Source organism: Bombina bombina, chromosome 11 (assembly GCF_027579735.1).
Source record: "Bombina bombina isolate aBomBom1 chromosome 11, aBomBom1.pri, whole genome shotgun sequence".
In the NCBI taxonomy this organism is placed as follows: Eukaryota; Metazoa; Chordata; class Amphibia; order Anura; family Bombinatoridae; genus Bombina; species Bombina bombina.
In genome coordinates this window covers 2,101,316-2,120,178 of record NC_069509.1, presented here as the reverse complement: position 1 = coordinate 2,120,178, position 18,863 = coordinate 2,101,316, and the positions used below count along the sequence as shown (strand labels likewise).

Below are 18,863 nucleotides of genomic sequence, written 5' to 3'. Positions count from 1 at the left end.
ACAAGTATTTTTTCCCAAAACCAAAATGGTAGCGCGTCCGCCGGAAATACCAAAGCCGGAAGTCGGCCGTAGCTACCGGAAATGACGCAACAGGAAGTCACCCGGTAAAGCGGATATCCGGTTTAGCGGAGGAAATGACACGTAAGCGTTTGGCGGCAGTTTTTACCGCCGGTAATCTCAATTTGGCGCCATTTCACTTAGAAACTCCCCCAATATTGGGTATATAAGTTTAGTTTCACCATAGCCTCATTATATCTTGAAAAAGGCCCCGCTGCAGGGCCAAAACGCGTAGAGATTTGTGAGGCTTCATCAGTACCAGGACTTTTGGCATTTGGAGTAAGTTTGATAACCATTAGACTTTACCCTATAGGCCTTTTATGTGAGGATTTTTTCTGTTTTTGATTTCAGGTCCATGTTGTACGGACTAGGATTCTGGATCAGGACAGCTTCTAAGAATATTGTTTTTATTTCTTCCCACCAGTCTTCCACCAGTGTGGATTATCACTAATTGGACTTTTATTACCATTTACTTGGACATTTTATAGAATATTTGTAGTATTTTTAATACATTTATAATTATTATCAAGTGTTGCCAACAACAATGTTATCATTGTCTAGTTTGATATTGGGTACCTGACCATTGTTATTGTATTTGTTTTAATTTGGTATATTTGTCATTGTATATTCTAAGAGATCATTTTCCTATCAGGAATCTGTATTATGGATGATTGTAGATCTGATTAGAATCACTATTACTATTGCGATATTATTGAACCATTATTATTATCACACTCCATCTTTATCACCATCACACACATTTTTTATTCACGACAATATCTTTTTTGAAAAACCTGTTTTGTTTCTTATTTTTTGATTTTTTGAATTTTTTGACTTCTCTTTTGTCACATCATTTTTTACCACAGTTTTTTAACCACTGATTAATCACCGTTGTCACACATTAAATAACTATATGTTGTGAACCCACGTTAATTTATTATTGTGTCATAGGACAGTATCTGTTTTAAACTCACTCTTAAATTCCTTGGAGGACCTAAACCCACCCCCCCATCTGTAATAATCGGATGAGGAACTGATCCATTTATGTAAAGATCCTCCAACAAGGGTCCCAATAATTTGGTCCAATTAATGAATGGTTGAATTTATCTTAATTTTTCTGTTTTTATATTGAGATGTTGTAATAAATTGCTAAATGTATTTTTAACCAAAAGTGTGATTCCTGATTATACCTAAGCCCTAGGCGCTCCTATTTATCCTTCACTGCTATTTCTCCTAGACCTAATAGGGGGTCTTCTTAATAGTGTAGCCGGTATATAGTCATAGGCGCTGTCCGCCCTCCCATTCATTTTTAGCTTCCATTAGAAGAGCCCACCTTGTGTAGTACACACTAACACAGGAGCTAAGGAAGGAGTACCAAGCTGCAGGAGCTTCCAGTAGAAGAGCCCATCTTGTGTAGTACACACTAACACAGGAGCTAAGGAAGGAGTACCAAGCTGCAGGAGCTTCCAGAAGAAGAGCCCATCCTGTGTAGTACACACTAACACAGGATCTAAGGAAGGAGTACAAAGCTGCAAGAGCTTCCAGTAGAAGAGCACATCCTGTGTAGTACACACTAACACAGGATCTAAGGAAGGAGTACAAAGCTGCAAGAGCTTCCAGTAGAAGAGCACATCCTGTGTAGTACACACTAACAGGATCTAAGGAAGGAGTACCAAGCTGCAAGAGCTTCCAGTAGAAGAGCACATCCTGTGTAGTACACACTAGCACAGGATCTAAGGAAGGAGTACAAAGCTGCAAGAGCTTCCAGTAGAAGAGCACATCCTGTGTAGTACACACTAACAGGATCTAAGGAAGGAGTACCAAGCTGCAAGAGCTTCCAGTAGAAGAGCACATCCTGTGTAGTACACACTAACACAGGATCTAAGGAAGGAGTACCAAGCTGCAGAAGCTTACAGTAGAAGAGCCTATACTGTGTAGTACACACTAACACAGGATATAAGGAAGGTGTACCAAGCTGCAGGAGCTTCCAGTAGAAGAGCCCATCCTGTGTAGTACACACTAACACAGGAGCTAAGGAAGGAGTACAAAGCTGCAGGAGCTTCCAGTAGAAGAGCCCATCATGTGTAGTACACACTAACACATGATCTAAGGAAGGAGTACCAAGCTGCAGAAGCTTACAGTAGAAGAGCCTATACTGTGTAGTACACACTAACACAGGATATAAGGAAGGTGTACCAAGCTGCAGGAGCTTCCAGTAGAAGAGCCCATCCTGTGTAGTACACACTAACGCAGGAGCTAAGGAAGGAGTACCAAGCTGCAGGAGCTTCCATTAGAAGAGCCCATCTTGTGTAGTACGCACTGACAGAGGATCTAAGGAAGGAGTACCAAGCTGCCCTCTGGTACAGGCCTCCTAATAAATAAAATAGCAGACAAGTCCTTTCTGTCCGTAAGTCTAAAAGCCAGGACTAACTTACTCATACACTGAGTAAAGAAATAATACACACACTAATTAATAAACAAGATAGCACGACTCACTAGGGTATTCCACTTACTGCCACCTATACAAACAGTGGTATTTCAGCATAATGAGGCTTTTATTATGATAATATGTTCACTTATAAATACTAATTACTTGATCCCCCATCCTCTACCACTGTGCAACTTACGCTTCCATCAGGTTCCCCAGGAAATTAAGGTTCAGTAGGCACTTTATTGTTGCTATGGTGATGTTGTCCATAGACGTCAGAAGGGACAGGAAATGATCAGCGTTCCTAACAGAAATCATCAGGGCCAAGTCAAGGAAGGTCAAAACACCTGAGAATCAAAAAATTTCTGTAATAATCGGATGAGGAACTGATCCATTTATGTAAAGATCCTCCAACAAGGGTCCCAATAATTTGGTCCAATTAATGAATGGTTGAATTTATCTTAATTTTTCTGTTTTTATATTGAGATGTTGTAATAAATTGCTAAATGTATTTTTAACCAAAAGTGTGATTCCTGATTATACCTAAGCCCTAGGCGCTCCTATTTATCCTTCACTGCTATTTCTCCTAGACCTAATAGGGGGTCTTCTTAATAGTGTAGCCGGTATATAGTCATAGGCGCTGTCCGCCCTCCCATTCATTTTTAGCTTCCATTAGAAGAGCCCACCTTGTGTAGTACACACTAACACAGGAGCTAAGGAAGGAGTACCAAGCTGCAGGAGCTTCCAGTAGAAGAGCCCATCTTGTGTAGTACACACTAACACAGGAGCTAAGGAAGGAGTACCAAGCTGCAGGAGCTTCCAGAAGAAGAGCCCATCCTGTGTAGTACACACTAACACAGGATCTAAGGAAGGAGTACAAAGCTGCAAGAGCTTCCAGTAGAAGAGCACATCCTGTGTAGTACACACTAACACAGGATCTAAGGAAGGAGTACAAAGCTGCAAGAGCTTCCAGTAGAAGAGCACATCCTGTGTAGTACACACTAACAGGATCTAAGGAAGGAGTACCAAGCTGCAGAAGCTTACAGTAGAAGAGCCTATACTGTGTAGTACACACTAACACAGGATATAAGGAAGGTGTACCAAGCTGCAAGAGCTTCCAGTAGAAGAGCACATCCTGTGTAGTACACACTAACAGGATCTAAGGAAGGAGTACCAAGCTGCAAGAGCTTCCAGTAGAAGAGCACATCCTGTGTAGTACACACTAGCACAGGATCTAAGGAAGGAGTACAAAGCTGCAAGAGCTTCCAGTAGAAGAGCACATCCTGTGTAGTACACACTAACAGGATCTAAGGAAGGAGTACCAAGCTGCAAGAGCTTCCAGTAGAAGAGCACATCCTGTGTAGTACACACTAACACAGGATCTAAGGAAGGAGTACCAAGCTGCAGAAGCTTACAGTAGAAGAGCCTATACTGTGTAGTACACACTAACACAGGATATAAGGAAGGTGTACCAAGCTGCAGGAGCTTCCAGTAGAAGAGCCCATCCTGTGTAGTACACACTAACACAGGAGCTAAGGAAGGAGTACAAAGCTGCAGGAGCTTCCAGTAGAAGAGCCCATCATGTGTAGTACACACTAACACATGATCTAAGGAAGGAGTACCAAGCTGCAGAAGCTTACAGTAGAAGAGCCTATACTGTGTAGTACACACTAACACAGGATATAAGGAAGGTGTACCAAGCTGCAGGAGCTTCCAGTAGAAGAGCCCATCCTGTGTAGTACACACTAACGCAGGAGCTAAGGAAGGAGTACCAAGCTGCAGGAGCTTCCATTAGAAGAGCCCATCTTGTGTAGTACGCACTGACAGAGGATCTAAGGAAGGAGTACCAAGCTGCCCTCTGGTACAGGCCTCCTAATAAATAAAATAGCAGACAAGTCCTTTCTGTCCGTAAGTCTAAAAGCCAGGACTAACTTACTCATACACTGAGTAAAGAAATAATACACACACTAATTAATAAACAAGATAGCACGACTCACTAGGGTATTCCACTTACTGCCACCTATACAAACAGTGGTATTTCAGCATAATGAGGCTTTTATTATGATAATATGTTCACTTATAAATACTAATTACTTGATCCCCCATCCTCTACCACTGTGCAACTTACGCTTCCATCAGGTTCCCCAGGAAATTAAGGTTCAGTAGGCACTTTATTGTTGCTATGGTGATGTTGTCCATAGACGTCAGAAGGGACAGGAAATGATCAGCGTTCCTAACAGAAATCATCAGGGCCAAGTCAAGGAAGGTCAAAACACCTGAGAATCAAAAAATTTAATGTCAATCACCTAACCCACTCTAATCCCCATACCAATATCAAGTAGACTTGTGCATTCGAATCCTTGGTTAGGATCAGAATGCGGAAGTAAATGCTTTTTGTCTTTATTCTGAGCCAGATTAACTCTGGTGCAAGATCACCATGTTAAGATCTGGACTTGCACAGTTCATAACGTGGTGATCTTGCACCAGAACCAGTCGGCTCTAAAAAGAGTCAAATAGCGCTCACTTCAGCATTCGTATCCTACTAAGGATCCAACTGCACAAGTCTAATATCAAGCACCAGACCCTGTCTTTATCCCTGTCACTTTCAAGCTTTTGTCCCTCCTCAGGCTCCAGACAATCTCAAGCACTAGCCCCTCTCTATGCCTCTGCCAATCTCAAGCACTAGCCCCACTCTGCCAATTTGAAGCACTTGTCCCTGTGTGCGCCCTACCAATCTCAAGCACTCACACCTCTTTGAGCGCCTGCCATCTTAAGCACTCACACCTCTCTGAGCACCTGCCATTCCCAAGCACTTGTCCCTGTGTGTGCCCTCACCAATCTCAATCACTCACACCTCTCTGAGTGTCTGCCAATCTCAAGCACTTATCCCTGTGTGCGCCCCTACCAATCTAAAGCACTCACACCTCTCTGAGTGTCTGCCAATCTCGAGCACTTGTCACTGTGTGTGCCCTTACCAATTTAAAGCACTCACACCTCTCTGAGCGCCCGCCAATCTCAAGCACTTTCCCCTGTGTGCGCTGTCACGAGAACAATCTCGCCACTGTGCATTGGAGGAGCCTGGTTGCCCGCCTGCTGCCTTTAGACTATGGCCCCATGTTGAAACGCTTGATTTTTCCCTGAAGGGAAACGAAGGCCGGGTCGTTCGGTGCTTGCTCTATTTGAACAGTGATACCCCAGATAGCTATGCCATGGAGCCCATTCGTATAACGAAAGACTATGTGAAAACTTTGGCTTCATGGCAATTGAACTGTATGTGTGTGTGATCTGAGCGCCATTCAGTAATAAGGTGCACTCAGATCTAGGCTATCTGGGGATATGTTGAATGTGCCTGTTTTGTGTAGTGGCTGCACAGTTGTATGTTTTTATGTATTTTATTGTCTTTTGCTACCATGTGTTCAAGGGCGCTTTGCCTCTGTCCTTGGAGATAACTGGATTACTTCCGAATTATCTCCAGGATAGAAGACTATGTGGAACTGGTTTTGGGCAGAAAAGCCATGCTTTATTTGGTCACAAAGGACTCCGATCTATCTTTTGAACCACCGGACCAATTTGGATGATTTTGACATAAGTTTGTATTTGGAGTGCGCTGATTTTATGTATGTGTGATGTATATTTGTATACATTTGTAAAGTTATGAATAAGGGGGAAAAACTGTATTTCTCTGCCTGTGATAATTACATTAACCCATTGTGTAAGGTAATTGTATCACAGGCAGAGGGGAGGATTTTGTGGGGGAGTGTCTGAGTGTATTGTATGTGTTTATTGGTTGTTTTACAAAACCCTGTGGGGGGTACTAACGTGTAAGAATGTGTATATAAGAACAATAAACCCACAGCTCTGTCTGTTCACTGCTTGATCCTCAACACGGTGCCATGTCTCGTCTTTGGGGGGGATTTACTGTATGCTGTTAGAGACTGATTGCCAGAAGTTTAAGCCGCTTGGGTGCTTGTCCTGTTCGTCTGCTAGCAGCTATTTGTGAGGTTCCAGTTCGGGAGTTTGGTGTTCTGCAGTAGCTGTGCCTGTGTCTCTGGAAGGGGAGCTCTACTAGACGGCGGGTTAACCCCTTGTGTGCAAAACGGTGTGTTACATGCGCCTCTACCAATCTCAAGCACTCCCACCTCTGAGTGTCTGCCAATCTCAAGCACGTGTCCCTGTGTGTGCCCCTACCAATCTCAAGCACTCTTTTCCATCTCTGTGAGCTTACCAATCTCTAGCTCTGTTCCCTCTCTGAGCTCCTTCCAATCTGAAGCCTCCCAATGCCCATGAAAATCTCAAGCACTTTACCCTCTCTGCTGCCCTGTCAATCTCAAGCCCCACCCATAACCATGAAATTTTCTTTCAAGCACCCATCCAACTTTTCAGGCCTGACAGTTTCAAGTACCCAACCCTCTGCATCAATGCTAGTCTTAAGCAATTGCCTCTTTCTGCATTCCTGTCAGTCTCAAGCACCACCTGCTCCCCTCCCAATCTCAAGCATTCATCCCCTCTCTGTACGATACCACTTTGAGGAACCCACCACCTCTGCACCGCATTACCCCCAGTTTACAATGATAACAGTTACCTCGAACAGACAATAAATCCCAATCTGGAGGTGCGCAGTCCTTCTCCCTCGGGGTCTCTCCCTCCAGCAGTGCAGCTGGACTATACACACGCAGAAGCATACTAACACGATGCCAAAGGAAAGCACTCTCTTCTGAGAGTAGCATAGACAGAGATTCATCCTGAGGGAGAAAAACGAAATTTATGCTTACCTGATAAATTTCTTTCTTTCTTGACACAGTGAGACCACAGATCATCTAATTACTATTGGGATATTCATCTCCTGGCCAGCAGGAGGCGGCAAAGAGCACCACCGCAAAGCTGTTAAATATCACCTCCCTTCCCTCCAACTCCAGTCATTCGACCGAAGTAAAGGAAAGAAAGGAAGCAACAAGGTGCAGAGGTGCCTGAGTATAACATAACAAAAAAACATACCGTCATCAAAAACAGGGCGGGCTGTGGACTCACTGTGTCAAGAAAGAAAGAAATTTATCAGGTAAGCATAAATTAAATTTTCTTTCTAATGACACGGTGAGTCCACAGATCATCTAATTACTATTGATAAAGGAGGGACAAGACAGGGAACCTAAACAGAAGGCACCACTGCTTGAAGAACCTTTCTCCCAAAGGAAGCCTCAGCCGAGGCTAAAGTATCAAACTTATAGAATTTTGAAAAAGGGTGTAGAGAGGACCAAGTTGCAGCCTTGCAAATCTGTTCCACAGAAGCTTCATTTTTGAATGTCCAGGAAGAGGAAACAGCCCTCGTAGAATGAGCCATAGGGGCCTATCTATCAAGCTCCAAATGGAGCTTGATGCCGCGTGTTTCTGGCGAGCCTGCAGACTCGCCAGAAACAGCAGTTATGAAGCAGCGGTCACAAAGACCACTGCTCCATAACCTGTCCGCCTGCTCAGAGCAGGCGGACAGACATCGCCGGAAATCAACCCAATCATACTCGATTGATTGACACCCCCCTGCTGGCGGCCATCGTCCGCAAGTCTGCAGGGGGCAGCGTTGCACCAGCAGCTCTTGTGAGCTGCTGATGCAATGCTGAATACGGCGAGCGTATTGCTCGCCGTATTCAGCGAGGTCTGGCGGACCTGATCCGCACTGTCGGATCAGGTCCACCAGACTTTGATAAATTGGGGCCATAACCTTCTCAGGAGGCTGCTGTCCAGCAGTTTCATAGGCGAAGCGAATTATACTCTTCAGCCACAAAGAAAGAGAAGTAGCCGTAGCTTTCTGCTCCTTACGCTTCCCAGAGAAAACTACAAACAGAGCAGAAGACAAAAATCCTTAGTCGTCTGTAAATAGAATTTCATAGCACGAACCACGTCTAGGTTGTGCAGAAGACGTTCCTTATGAGAAGGATTAGGACATAAAGAAGGAACAACAATCTCCTGATTAATGTTCCGATCTGAATATACTTTAGGAAGAAAACCTAATTTAGTACGTAAAACAACTTTATCCGAATGAAAAATAAGGTACGGAGACTCATACTTTAAAGCCGAGAGCTCAGAGACTCTACGAGCAGAAGAAATAGCAACAAGAAACAAAACCTTCCAAGATAACAACTTAATATCTAAGGAATGCATAGGCTCAAACGGAGCCTGCTGAAGAACCTTAAGCACAAGATTAAGACTCCAGGGAGAAGTAACAGGTTTGAACACAGGCCTGATTCTGACCAAGGCCTGACAGAACAATTGAACATCTGAAACCTCTGCCAGACGTTTATGTAACAAAATAGACGAGGCAGAAATCTGACCCTTCAAGGAACTTGCCGATAAAAACCTTCTCCAAACCTTCTTGGAGAAAAGATAAAATCCTAGGAATCCGAACTCTACTCCAAGACTAGCCTTTGGATTCACACCAATACAGATATTTTCGCCATATTTTATGGTACATTTTCCTGGTAACAGGCTTGCGAGCTTAGATAAAATTAAGCATCCAATCTCCAAGCAGTCAGCTTCAGAGAAACTAGATTTGGATGAAGGAAGGGCCCTTGAAGTAGAAGGTCCTTCCTTAGAGGAAGCTTCCAAGGGGGGAGAGATAACATCTCCACTAGGTCTGCATACCAAATCCTGCGAGGCTGCGCCGGAGCAATGAGAATCACTGATGCTCTCTCTTGCTTGATCCGAGCAATAACTCGAGGAAGGAGAGCGAACGGAGGAAATAGGTATGCAAGACTGAAGTTCCAAGGAACTGCCAGAGCATCTATCAGAACCGCCTGAGGGTCCCTGGACCTCGACCCGTACCTCGGGAGCTTGGCATTCTGACGAGGTGCCATTAAATCTAGATCCGACTGTCCCCATTTGAGAATCAAGTTGGAAAACACTTCCAGATGTAATTCCCATTCTCCTGGGTGAAAGGTCTGTCTGCTCATAAAATCCGCTTCCCAATTGTCCACTCCTGGAATGTGGATTGCAAATAGACAACAGTTGTGGGTCTCTGCCCACTGAATAATCTTGGACACCTCTTTCATGGCCAAAGAACTCCGAGTTCCACCCTAATGGTTGATGTAAGCCACTGAGGTTATGATGTCCGACTGAAATCTGATAAACCGGGCAGAAGCTAACTGAGGCCAGGCCAGAAGAGCATTGAAGATTGCTCTTAGCTCTAGAATGTTTATGGGGAGAACAGATTCTTCCTGAGTCCATGTCCCCTGAGCCCTTAGGAGGCCCCAGACTGCTCCCCAACCTATCAGGCTGGCGTCCGTTGTCACTATCACCCAGGTAGGTCTGCAAAAACAGGTTCCCTGGGAGAGATGATCCAGAGACCACCACCAAGGAAGAGAATCTCTTGTCATCTGATCCAAATGAATTCACAGAGACAGATCCGCATAATCCCCGTTCTACTGCCTGAGCATGCATAATTGCAGAGGTCTGAGATGGAAACGAGCAAAAGGAATAATATCCATGGCGGCTACCATCAGACCTATTACCTCCCTACATTGACCCACTAATGGCTGAGGAGAGAACTGAAGAGACAAACAAGAATCGAAAATCTTGGATTTTCTAACCTCTGTCAGAAATATCTTCATTAGAACTGAATCTATTATGGTTCCCAAGAAGACTACCCTTGTAGATGGAATTAAGGAACTCTTTTCCAGATTCACCTTCCAACCGTAAGAACGCAGGAAGGATAAAAGCATCTCCATGTGGAAGATTGCTAGTTGAAAGGACTAGGCCTGAACTAGAATGTCGTCCAGATAAGGCGCCACTGCAATACCCTGTAACCGGAGCACTGCCAACAGAGATCCCAGAACCTTTGAAAAAATTCTGGGAGCTGTAGCAAGTCCGAAGGGAAGAGCCACAAACTGAAAGTGTTTGTGGAAAAAGGCAAATCTCAGAAACTTGTGAAGATCCCTGTGGATGGGAACATGAAGGTATGCATCCTTTAAATCTACTGTTGTCATAAATTGACTCTCTTGAACTAAAGGAAGAATGGAACAAATAGTTTCCATTTTGAAGGATGGTACTCTGAGGAATTTGTTTAGACTCTTGAGATCCAAAATTGGTCTGAAGGTTCCCTATTTCTTGGGAACTACAAATAGATTGGAGTAAAATCCCAGACCCTGCTCCTGTACTGGAACAGGAACTATAACCCCCATTTCAGCTAGATCACGAACACAACGTAAGAACGCCTCTCTTTTTATCTGGTCGACAGATAATCTTGAGAGAAGAAATCTGCCCCTGGGGGGAAAGGTCTTGAATTCTAGTTAGTATCCTTAGGACAAAATGTCTATCGCCCAAGGATCCTGAACATCCCGAACCCAAGCCTGAGCGAAAAAGGAAAGGCTACCCCCCACAAGATCTGGTCCTGGATGGGGGGAAGACCCTTCATGCCGACTGATTCATTAGCGGGCTTCTTGGATTGCTTTCCCTTATTCCAAGATTAGTTGGGTCTCCAGGCATTTTTGGACTGTTCCTGTTTTGTAGAGGGAGAAGAAGGTTTACCCTTTAAGTTTCGAAAGGAACGTAAATTACTCTGAAGTCCCTTCTGCTTATTGAGGGAAGCAACAGAAATAAAAAATTAGCCAATTTAAGAGCCTTGATCCTGTCCTGGATCTCTTCAAGGGGAGTGTCTGTTTGAATGGAATCAGACAGCGCATCAAACCAGTATGCCGCAGCTGTACAAATGGTAGCAATACACACCGCAGGTTGCAATTGTAATCCCTGGTGAAAAACATAATTTATGTAAGAACTTACCTGATAAATTAATTTCTTTCATATTGGCAAGAGTCCATGAGCTAGTGACATATGGGATATACAATCCTACCAGGAGGGGCAAAGTTTCCCAAACCTCAAAATGCCTATAAATACACCCCTCACCACACCCACAATTCAGTTTAACGAATAGCCAAGCAGTGGGGTGATAAAGAAAGGAGTAGAAAGCATCAACAAAGGAAATTTGGAAATAATTGTGCTTTATACAAAAAATCATAACCACCATAAAAAGGGTGGGCCTCGTGGACTCTTGCCAATATGAAAGAAATTAATTTATCAGGTAAGTTCTTACATAAATTATGTTTTCTTTCATGTAATTGGCAAGAGTCCATGAGCTAGTGACATATGGGATATCAATACCCAAGATGTGGATCTTCCACTCAAGAGTCACTAGAGAGGGAGGGAATAAAAATAAAAACAGCCATATTCCGCTGAACAAATTAATCCACAACCCAAAAAAACATAATTTATGCTTACCTGATAAATTTATTTCTCTTGTGATGTATTGAGTCCACGGATTCATCCTTACTTGACAACCTTAGGAAGAAACCCAGGTTTGGTACGCAAAACCACCTTATCTGCACGGAAAACAAGGTAAGGGGAATCACATTGTAAAGCAGATAGCTCAGAAACTCTTTGAGCCGAAGATATCTTAATATCTATGGAATGCATAGGTTCAAACGGAACCCCTTGAAGAACTTTAAGAACTAAGTTTAGGCTCCATGGCGGAGCAACAGGTTTAAATACAGGCTTGATTCTGACCAAAGCCTGACTAAATGCTTGAACATCTGGGACATCTGCCAGACGTTTGTGTAGTAGAATAGACAAAGCAGATATTTGTCCTTTTAAGGAACTAGCAGATAATCCCTTCTCCAAACCTTCTTGGAGAAAAGACAATATTCTAGGAATCCTAATCTTACTCCATGAGTAACCTTTGGATTCACACCAATAAAGATATTTGCGCTTAATCTTATGATAGATCTTCCTGGTGACAGGCTTTCTAGCCTGAATCAGGGTATCAATGACCGACTCAGAGAAACCACGCTTTGATAGAATCAGGCGTTCAATCTCCAAGCAGTCAGATGCAGAGAAATTAGATTTGGATGCGTGAACGGACCTTGGATTAGAAGGTCTCGCCTCATTGGCAGAGTCCACGGTGGAACCGAGGACATGTCCACTAGGTCTGCATACCAAATCCTGCGTGGCCACGCAGGTGCTATCAGAACTACCGAAGCTCTCTCCTGCTTGATTCTGGCAATCAGATGTGGGAGGAGAGAAAACGGTGGAAATACATAGGCCAGATTGAAAGGACCAAGGCACTGCTAGAGCATCTATCAGTACCGCCTTGGGATCCCGGGACCTGGACCCGAAACGAGGAAGTTTGGCATTCTGACGAGACGCCATCAGATCCAATTCTGGTGTGCCCCATAGCTGAATGAGCTGGGCAAATACCTCCGAATAGAGTTCCCACTCCCCCGGATGAAAAGTCTGATGACTTAGAAAATCCGCCTCCCATTTCTCTACCCCTGGGATGTGGATTGCTGAGAGATGGCAAGAGTGATCCTCTGCCCACCGGATTATTTTGGTTACCTCCATCATCGCTAGAGGACTCCTTGTTCCTCCTTGATGATTGATATAAGCTACAGTCGTGATGTTGTCCGACTGAAATCTGATGAATTTGGCCGCAGCAAGCTGAGGCCACGCCTGAAGCGCATTGAATATCGCTCTCAGTTCTAGAATGTTTATCGGGAGGAGAGCTTCCTCCCGAGACCATAAGCCCTGTGCTTTCAGGGAGTTCCAGACTGCACCCCAGCCTAGCAGGATGGCATCTGTCGTTACAATGAGCTACTCTGGCCTGCAGAAACACATTCCCTGAGACAGGTGGTCCTGAGACAACCACCAGAGAAGAGAGTCTCTGGTCCCCTGGTCCAGATGCAGTTGAGGAGATAAATCTGCATAATCCCCATTCCACTGTTTGAGCATGCATAGTTGCAGTGGTCTGAGGTGTAGGCGGGCAAAAGGAACTATGTCCATTGCCGCCACCATGAGTCTGATTACCTCCATACACTGAGCCACTGATGGCCGAGGAATGGAATGAAGAGCTCGGCAAGTGGTTAAAAGTTTTAATTTTCTGACCTCCGTCAGAAATATTTTCATTTCTGCAGAGTCTATCAGAGTCCCTAGGAAGGAAACTCTTGTAAGAGGGAAGAGAGAACTCTTTTTTCTGTTCACCTTCCACCCGTGAGCTCTCAGAAAAGCCAACACGATGTCCGTGTGAGACTTGGCTAGCTGGAACGTTGACGCATGAATTAAGATGTTGTCTAGATAAGGCGCCACTGCTATGCCCCGCGTGGTTGCAGAACCACCAGAAGAGACCCTAGCACTTTTGTGAAAATTCTGGGAGCCGTGGCCAACACGAAGGGAAGAGCCACAAACTGGTAATGCCTGTTTAGAAAGGTGAATCTGAGAAATTGATGATCTCTGTGAATAGGGATGTGTAGATACGCATCCTTTAAGTCCACGGTAGTCATATATTGACCCTCCTGGATCAGAGGTAGAATAGTTCGAATAGTCTCCATCTTGAATGATGGAACCTTGAGGAACTTGTTTAGAATTTTGAGATCCAAGATTGGTCTTTTTGGGAACCACAAACAGGTTTGAATAAAACCCTAGCCCCTGTTCCTCTATTGGGACTGGGCGGATCACCCCCATGGCATGTAGGTCTTCTACACAGCGTAAGAACGCCTCTCTCTTTGTCTGGTTTACAGACAATCGAGAAATGTGAAATCTCCCCCTTGGAAGGGAGTCTTTGAATTCCAGAAGATATCCCTGGGACACAATTTCTAAAGCCCAGGGATCGTGAACATCTCTCGCCCAAGCTTGAGCGAAGAGATAGAGTCTGCCCCCTACTAGATCCGGTCCTGGATCGGGGGCTACCCCTTCATGCTGTTTTAGAATGAAGCACAGATTGAGTGCTGCCTACAGATCCACTAATTTGATATACTGGACTATTTCCATTTATTACCTCCATTAAGGACTTTGATGTCTAGTGGTGATTGTATATTAACATTGTGACTCTGCTGATATATATATATATATTATTTGTATATATTTTTTATTTGCTGTGTGGCATTTCCTATATGTATTAGCGCCCCCTATTGGGTGTATTACCCTTGTTCATGCTGTTTTAGAAGCAGCTGCAGGCTTCTTGGCCTGTTTACCCTTGTTCCAAGCCTGGTTAGGTCTCCAGACTGACTTGGATTGGGCAAAATTCCCCTCTTGCTTTGCAGTAGAGGAAGCTGAAGCGGGACCACTCCGAAAGGAATGAAAATTATTCAGTTTGGTCCTCATTTTATTTGATCTATCCTGAGGGAGGGCATGACCTTTCCCTCCAGTGATGTCTGAAATAATCTCTTTCAGTTCAGGCCCGAATAGGGTCTTACCTTTGAAAGGAATGTTCAAAAGTTTAGATTTAGATGACACATCAGCAGACCAGGACTTAAGCCATAACGCCCTGCGTGCTAAAATGGCAAAACCAGAATTCTTTGCCGCTAATTTAGCCAGTTGAAATGCTGCATCTGTAATAAAAGAATTAGCCAACTTAAGGGCCTTAATTCTGTCCATAATCTCCTCTAATGGAGTCTCCATTTGAAGAGTCATCCCCTAGAGCCTCAAACCAGAAAGCAGCTGCAGTCGTTACAGGAACAATGCACGCAATAGGTTGGAGAGAAAAACCTTGATGAACAAAAATTTTCTTCAAGAGACCCTCTAATTTTTTATCCATAGGATCTTTGAAAGCACAACTGTCTTCGATAGGTATAGTTGTACGCTTAGACAGAGTAGAAATAGCTCCCTCCACCTTAGGAACTGTCTGCCATGAGTCCCTTATGGTGTCAGATATGGGAAACATTTTCTTAAAAACAGGAGGGGGAGTGAACGGAATACCTGGTCTATCCCACTCATTAGCAATAATATTCACAATCCTCTTAAGGACTGGAAAAACATCAGTGTAAACAGGAACCTCTAAGTATTTATCCATTTTACACAATTTCTCTGGGACCACTATAGGGTCACAATCATCTAGAGTTACTAATACCTCCCTAAGCAATAAGCGGAGGTGTTCAAGCTTAAATTTAAAGGCCGTCATATCAGAATCTGTCTGAGGAAGCGTCTTTCCTGAATCAGAAATTTCTCCCTCAGATAACAAATCCCTCACCCCTTCAGAGCATTGTGAGGGCATATCAGATACGGCTACTAAAGCATGAGACGGCTCAGCATTTTTCCTTAACCCAGAGCTGTCCCGCTTTCCTTGTAAACCAGGCAGTTTGGAGGGTTGTATTCATAACTGTGGCCATGTCTTGTAAAGTAAATGAATTTGACGCACTAGAGGTACTTGGCGTCACTTGTGCGGGCGTTACTGGTTGTGACACTTGGGGAGAGCTAGATGCTAAACCCTCATTTCCTTCTAACTGAGAATCATCTATTGCTCTATTTTTAAGTGCTACTATATGTTCTTTATAATTTATAGACATATCAGTACAATTGGGACACATTCTAAGAGGGGGTTCCACAATGGCTTCCAAACATATTGAACAAGGATTTTCCTTGGTATCAGACATGTTAAACAGGCTAGTAATGTAACAAGCAAGCTTGGAAAACACTGTAATCAAAGTAAATAACACTTAGAAATAAAACGGTACTGCGCCTTTAAGAGAAAAAAAGCTGCACAAGTTCTGCAAAACAGTGTAAAAAAGCAGTAAACTTAACGAAATTTTTACAGTAGTACATTACAGCCTTAGTAACTTTGCACAGCTATGCAATTAAACAATTAACCCCTTAATGGCAAAACCGGATTGAAAAAACGTCAAAACCGGCAAAAGACTTTCAGCACCTTGCCACAGCTCTGCTGTGGCGCCTACCTGCCCTTCAGAACGATTTGTGGGGAAAAAAACCTCCTTTACAGCCCTCAAACACAGCAGGAACCACTGGAGAAGCAGTTGGATGTCTCTAAGGAAAAGAAACTGCGCAACTGAGGCGCAAAAATAGGCCCCTCCCACCTCTCTCGATGTTTTGAGGCCTATCAAACAAACACCAGAGTGTCTCTTAATTAACCATGTGGTTTAAAAAAACAAAAAACAAGCCACAATGACCCCTTTAGTCCCTTCAAAAAAACGTTATAATTGCATCATTTACTGAACAAACAAAAACGTTTTTTTTCCTAACAGTGTCACCAGTAACTTATGAGCCCTTCAAGCAAGCTGAAATTCCTATCCAAGTGTCTGAATACAGCTTACCCTTCCCTCATGGGGATATTGCCAGCCTTTTCTAGAAATAACACAGTCTGTCTAGAAAAAATATAGACTGAACATACCTCATATGCAGCTTAGCATGCAAACCGTTTCCCCAACTGAAGTTTTCCTGTACTCTTCAGCCCTTGTGAGAACAGCAGTGGATCTTAGTTACAAAGTACTAAGATCATCATCCTCCTTGCAGAAATCTTCATCCCTTTTCTGCCAGAGAGTAAATAGTACACACCGGTACCATTTAAAATAACAAACTTTTGCTTGAGAAATAAAAAACTAACATTTTTGTCACCACACTCGCTCTGCACTTCCTAGTTTCTTAGAGTAGGCAAAGAGAATGACTAGGGGGTGGAGCTAAGGGAGGAGCTATATAGACAGCTCTGCTGTGGGTGCTCTCTTTGCCACTTCCTGTTGGGAAGGAGAATATCCCACAAGTAAGGACTCGATACATCTTACAAGAGAAAATAAGTTTATTTTCATTTTTGAAAGAAAAAAACTTAAATCAAAAGCAGAAGAATCAAACTGAAACAGCTTCCTGAAGAACTTTTCCACCAAAAACTGCTTCCGAAGAAGCAAATACATCAAAACGGTAGAATTTAGTAAATGTATGCAAAGAGGACCAAGTTGCTGCTTTGCAAATCTGATCAACTTTAGCTTCATTCTTAAAAGCCCACAAAGTGGAGACCGATCTAGTAGAATGAGCTGTAATTCTCTGAGGCAGGCCTGACCTGACTCCAAATAAGCTTGATGAATCAAAAGTTTCAACCAAGAAGCCAAGGAAATAGCAGAAGCCTTCTGACCTTTCCTAGGACCAGAAAATAAAACAAATAGACTGGAAGTCTTCCTGAAATCTTTAGTAGCTTCCACATAATATTTCAAAGCTCTTACCACATCCAAAGAATGTAAGGATCTCTCCAAAGAATTCTTAGGATTAGGACATAAGGAAGGGACAACAATTTCTCTACTAATGTTGTTAGAATTCACAACCTTAGGTAAAAATTGAAAAGAAGTCCGTAAAACTGCCTTATCCTGATGAAAAATCAGAAAAGGAGACTCACAAGAAAGAGCAGATAACTCAGAAACTCTTCTAGCAGAAGAGATGGCCAAAAGAAACAACACTTTCCAAGAAAGTAGTTTAATGTCTAAAGAATGCATAGGTTCAAATGGAGGAGCCTGTAAAGCCTTCAGAACCAAATTAAGACTCCAAGGAGGAGAAATTGACTTAATGACAGGCTTAATACGAACTAAAGACTGTACAAAACAGTGTAAATCAGGAAGTATAGCAATCTTTCTGTGAAATAAAACAGAAAGAGCGGAGATTTGTACTTTAAAGGAACTTGCAGACAAACCCTTATCCAAACCATCCTGAAGAAACTGTAAAATTCTAGGAATTCTAAAAGAATGCCAAGAGAATTTATGAGAACACCATGAAATGCAAGTCTTCCAAACTCTATAATAAATCTTTCTAGAAACAGATTTACGAGCTTGTAACATAGTATTAATCACTGAGTCAGAGAAACCTCTATGACTTAGCACTAAACGTTCAATTTCCATACCTTCAAATTTAACGATTTGAGATCCTGATGGAAAAACGGACATTGAGATAGTAGGTCCGGCCGTAACGGAAGTGGCCAAGGCGGGCAACTGGACATCCGAACCAGATCCGCATACCAAAACCTGTGTGGCCATGCTGGAGCCACCAGCAACACAAAAGACTGTTCCATAATGATTTTGGAGATCACTCTTGGAAGGAGAACTAGAGGCGGGAAGATGTAAGCAGGATGATAACACCAAGGAAGTGTCAGCGCATCCACTGCTTCCGCTTGAACATCCCTGGACCTGGACAGGTATCTGGGAAGTTTCTTGTTTAGATGAGAGGCCATGGGATCTATCTCTGGAAGACCCCACATCTGAACAATCTGAGAAAACACATCTGGATGGAGAGACCACTCCCCTGGATGTAAAGTCTGGCGGCTGAGATAATCCGCCTCCCAATTGTCTACACCTGGGATATGCACCACAGAGATTAGACAGGAGCTGGATTCCGCCCAAGCAAGTATCCGAGATACCTCTTTCATAGCTTGGGGACAGTGAGTCCCACCCTGATGATTGACATAAGCCACAGTTGTGATATTGTCTGTCTGAAAATAAATGAACGGTTCTCTCTTTAGCAGAGGCCAGAACTGAAGAGCCCTGAGAATTGCACAGAGTTCTAAAATATTTATTGGTAATCTTGTCTCTTGAGATTTCCAAATCCCTTGTGCTGTCAGGGATCCCCAAATAGCTCCCCA

At 43.4% G+C, this 18,863-nt stretch overlaps 1 protein-coding gene across 1 annotated transcript in view; it reads right to left on the bottom strand.

The window, feature by feature from the left end:
• The window catches only part of STK36 (serine/threonine kinase 36), a 707,870-nt gene that overhangs the window by 59,320 nt on the left and 629,687 nt on the right, over nt 1–18,863 (bottom strand). The window contains exons 21-24 of the mRNA XM_053694813.1: nt 7,068–7,227; nt 4,614–4,761; nt 4,516–4,538; nt 2,685–2,832 (exon numbers count right to left, since the gene is read on the bottom strand). Of these exons, the coding sequence (XP_053550788.1) occupies nt 2,685–2,832; nt 4,516–4,538; nt 4,614–4,761; nt 7,068–7,227 (479 nt within the window). The remainder of the gene's footprint in view (nt 1–2,684; nt 2,833–4,515; nt 4,539–4,613; nt 4,762–7,067; nt 7,228–18,863) is intronic.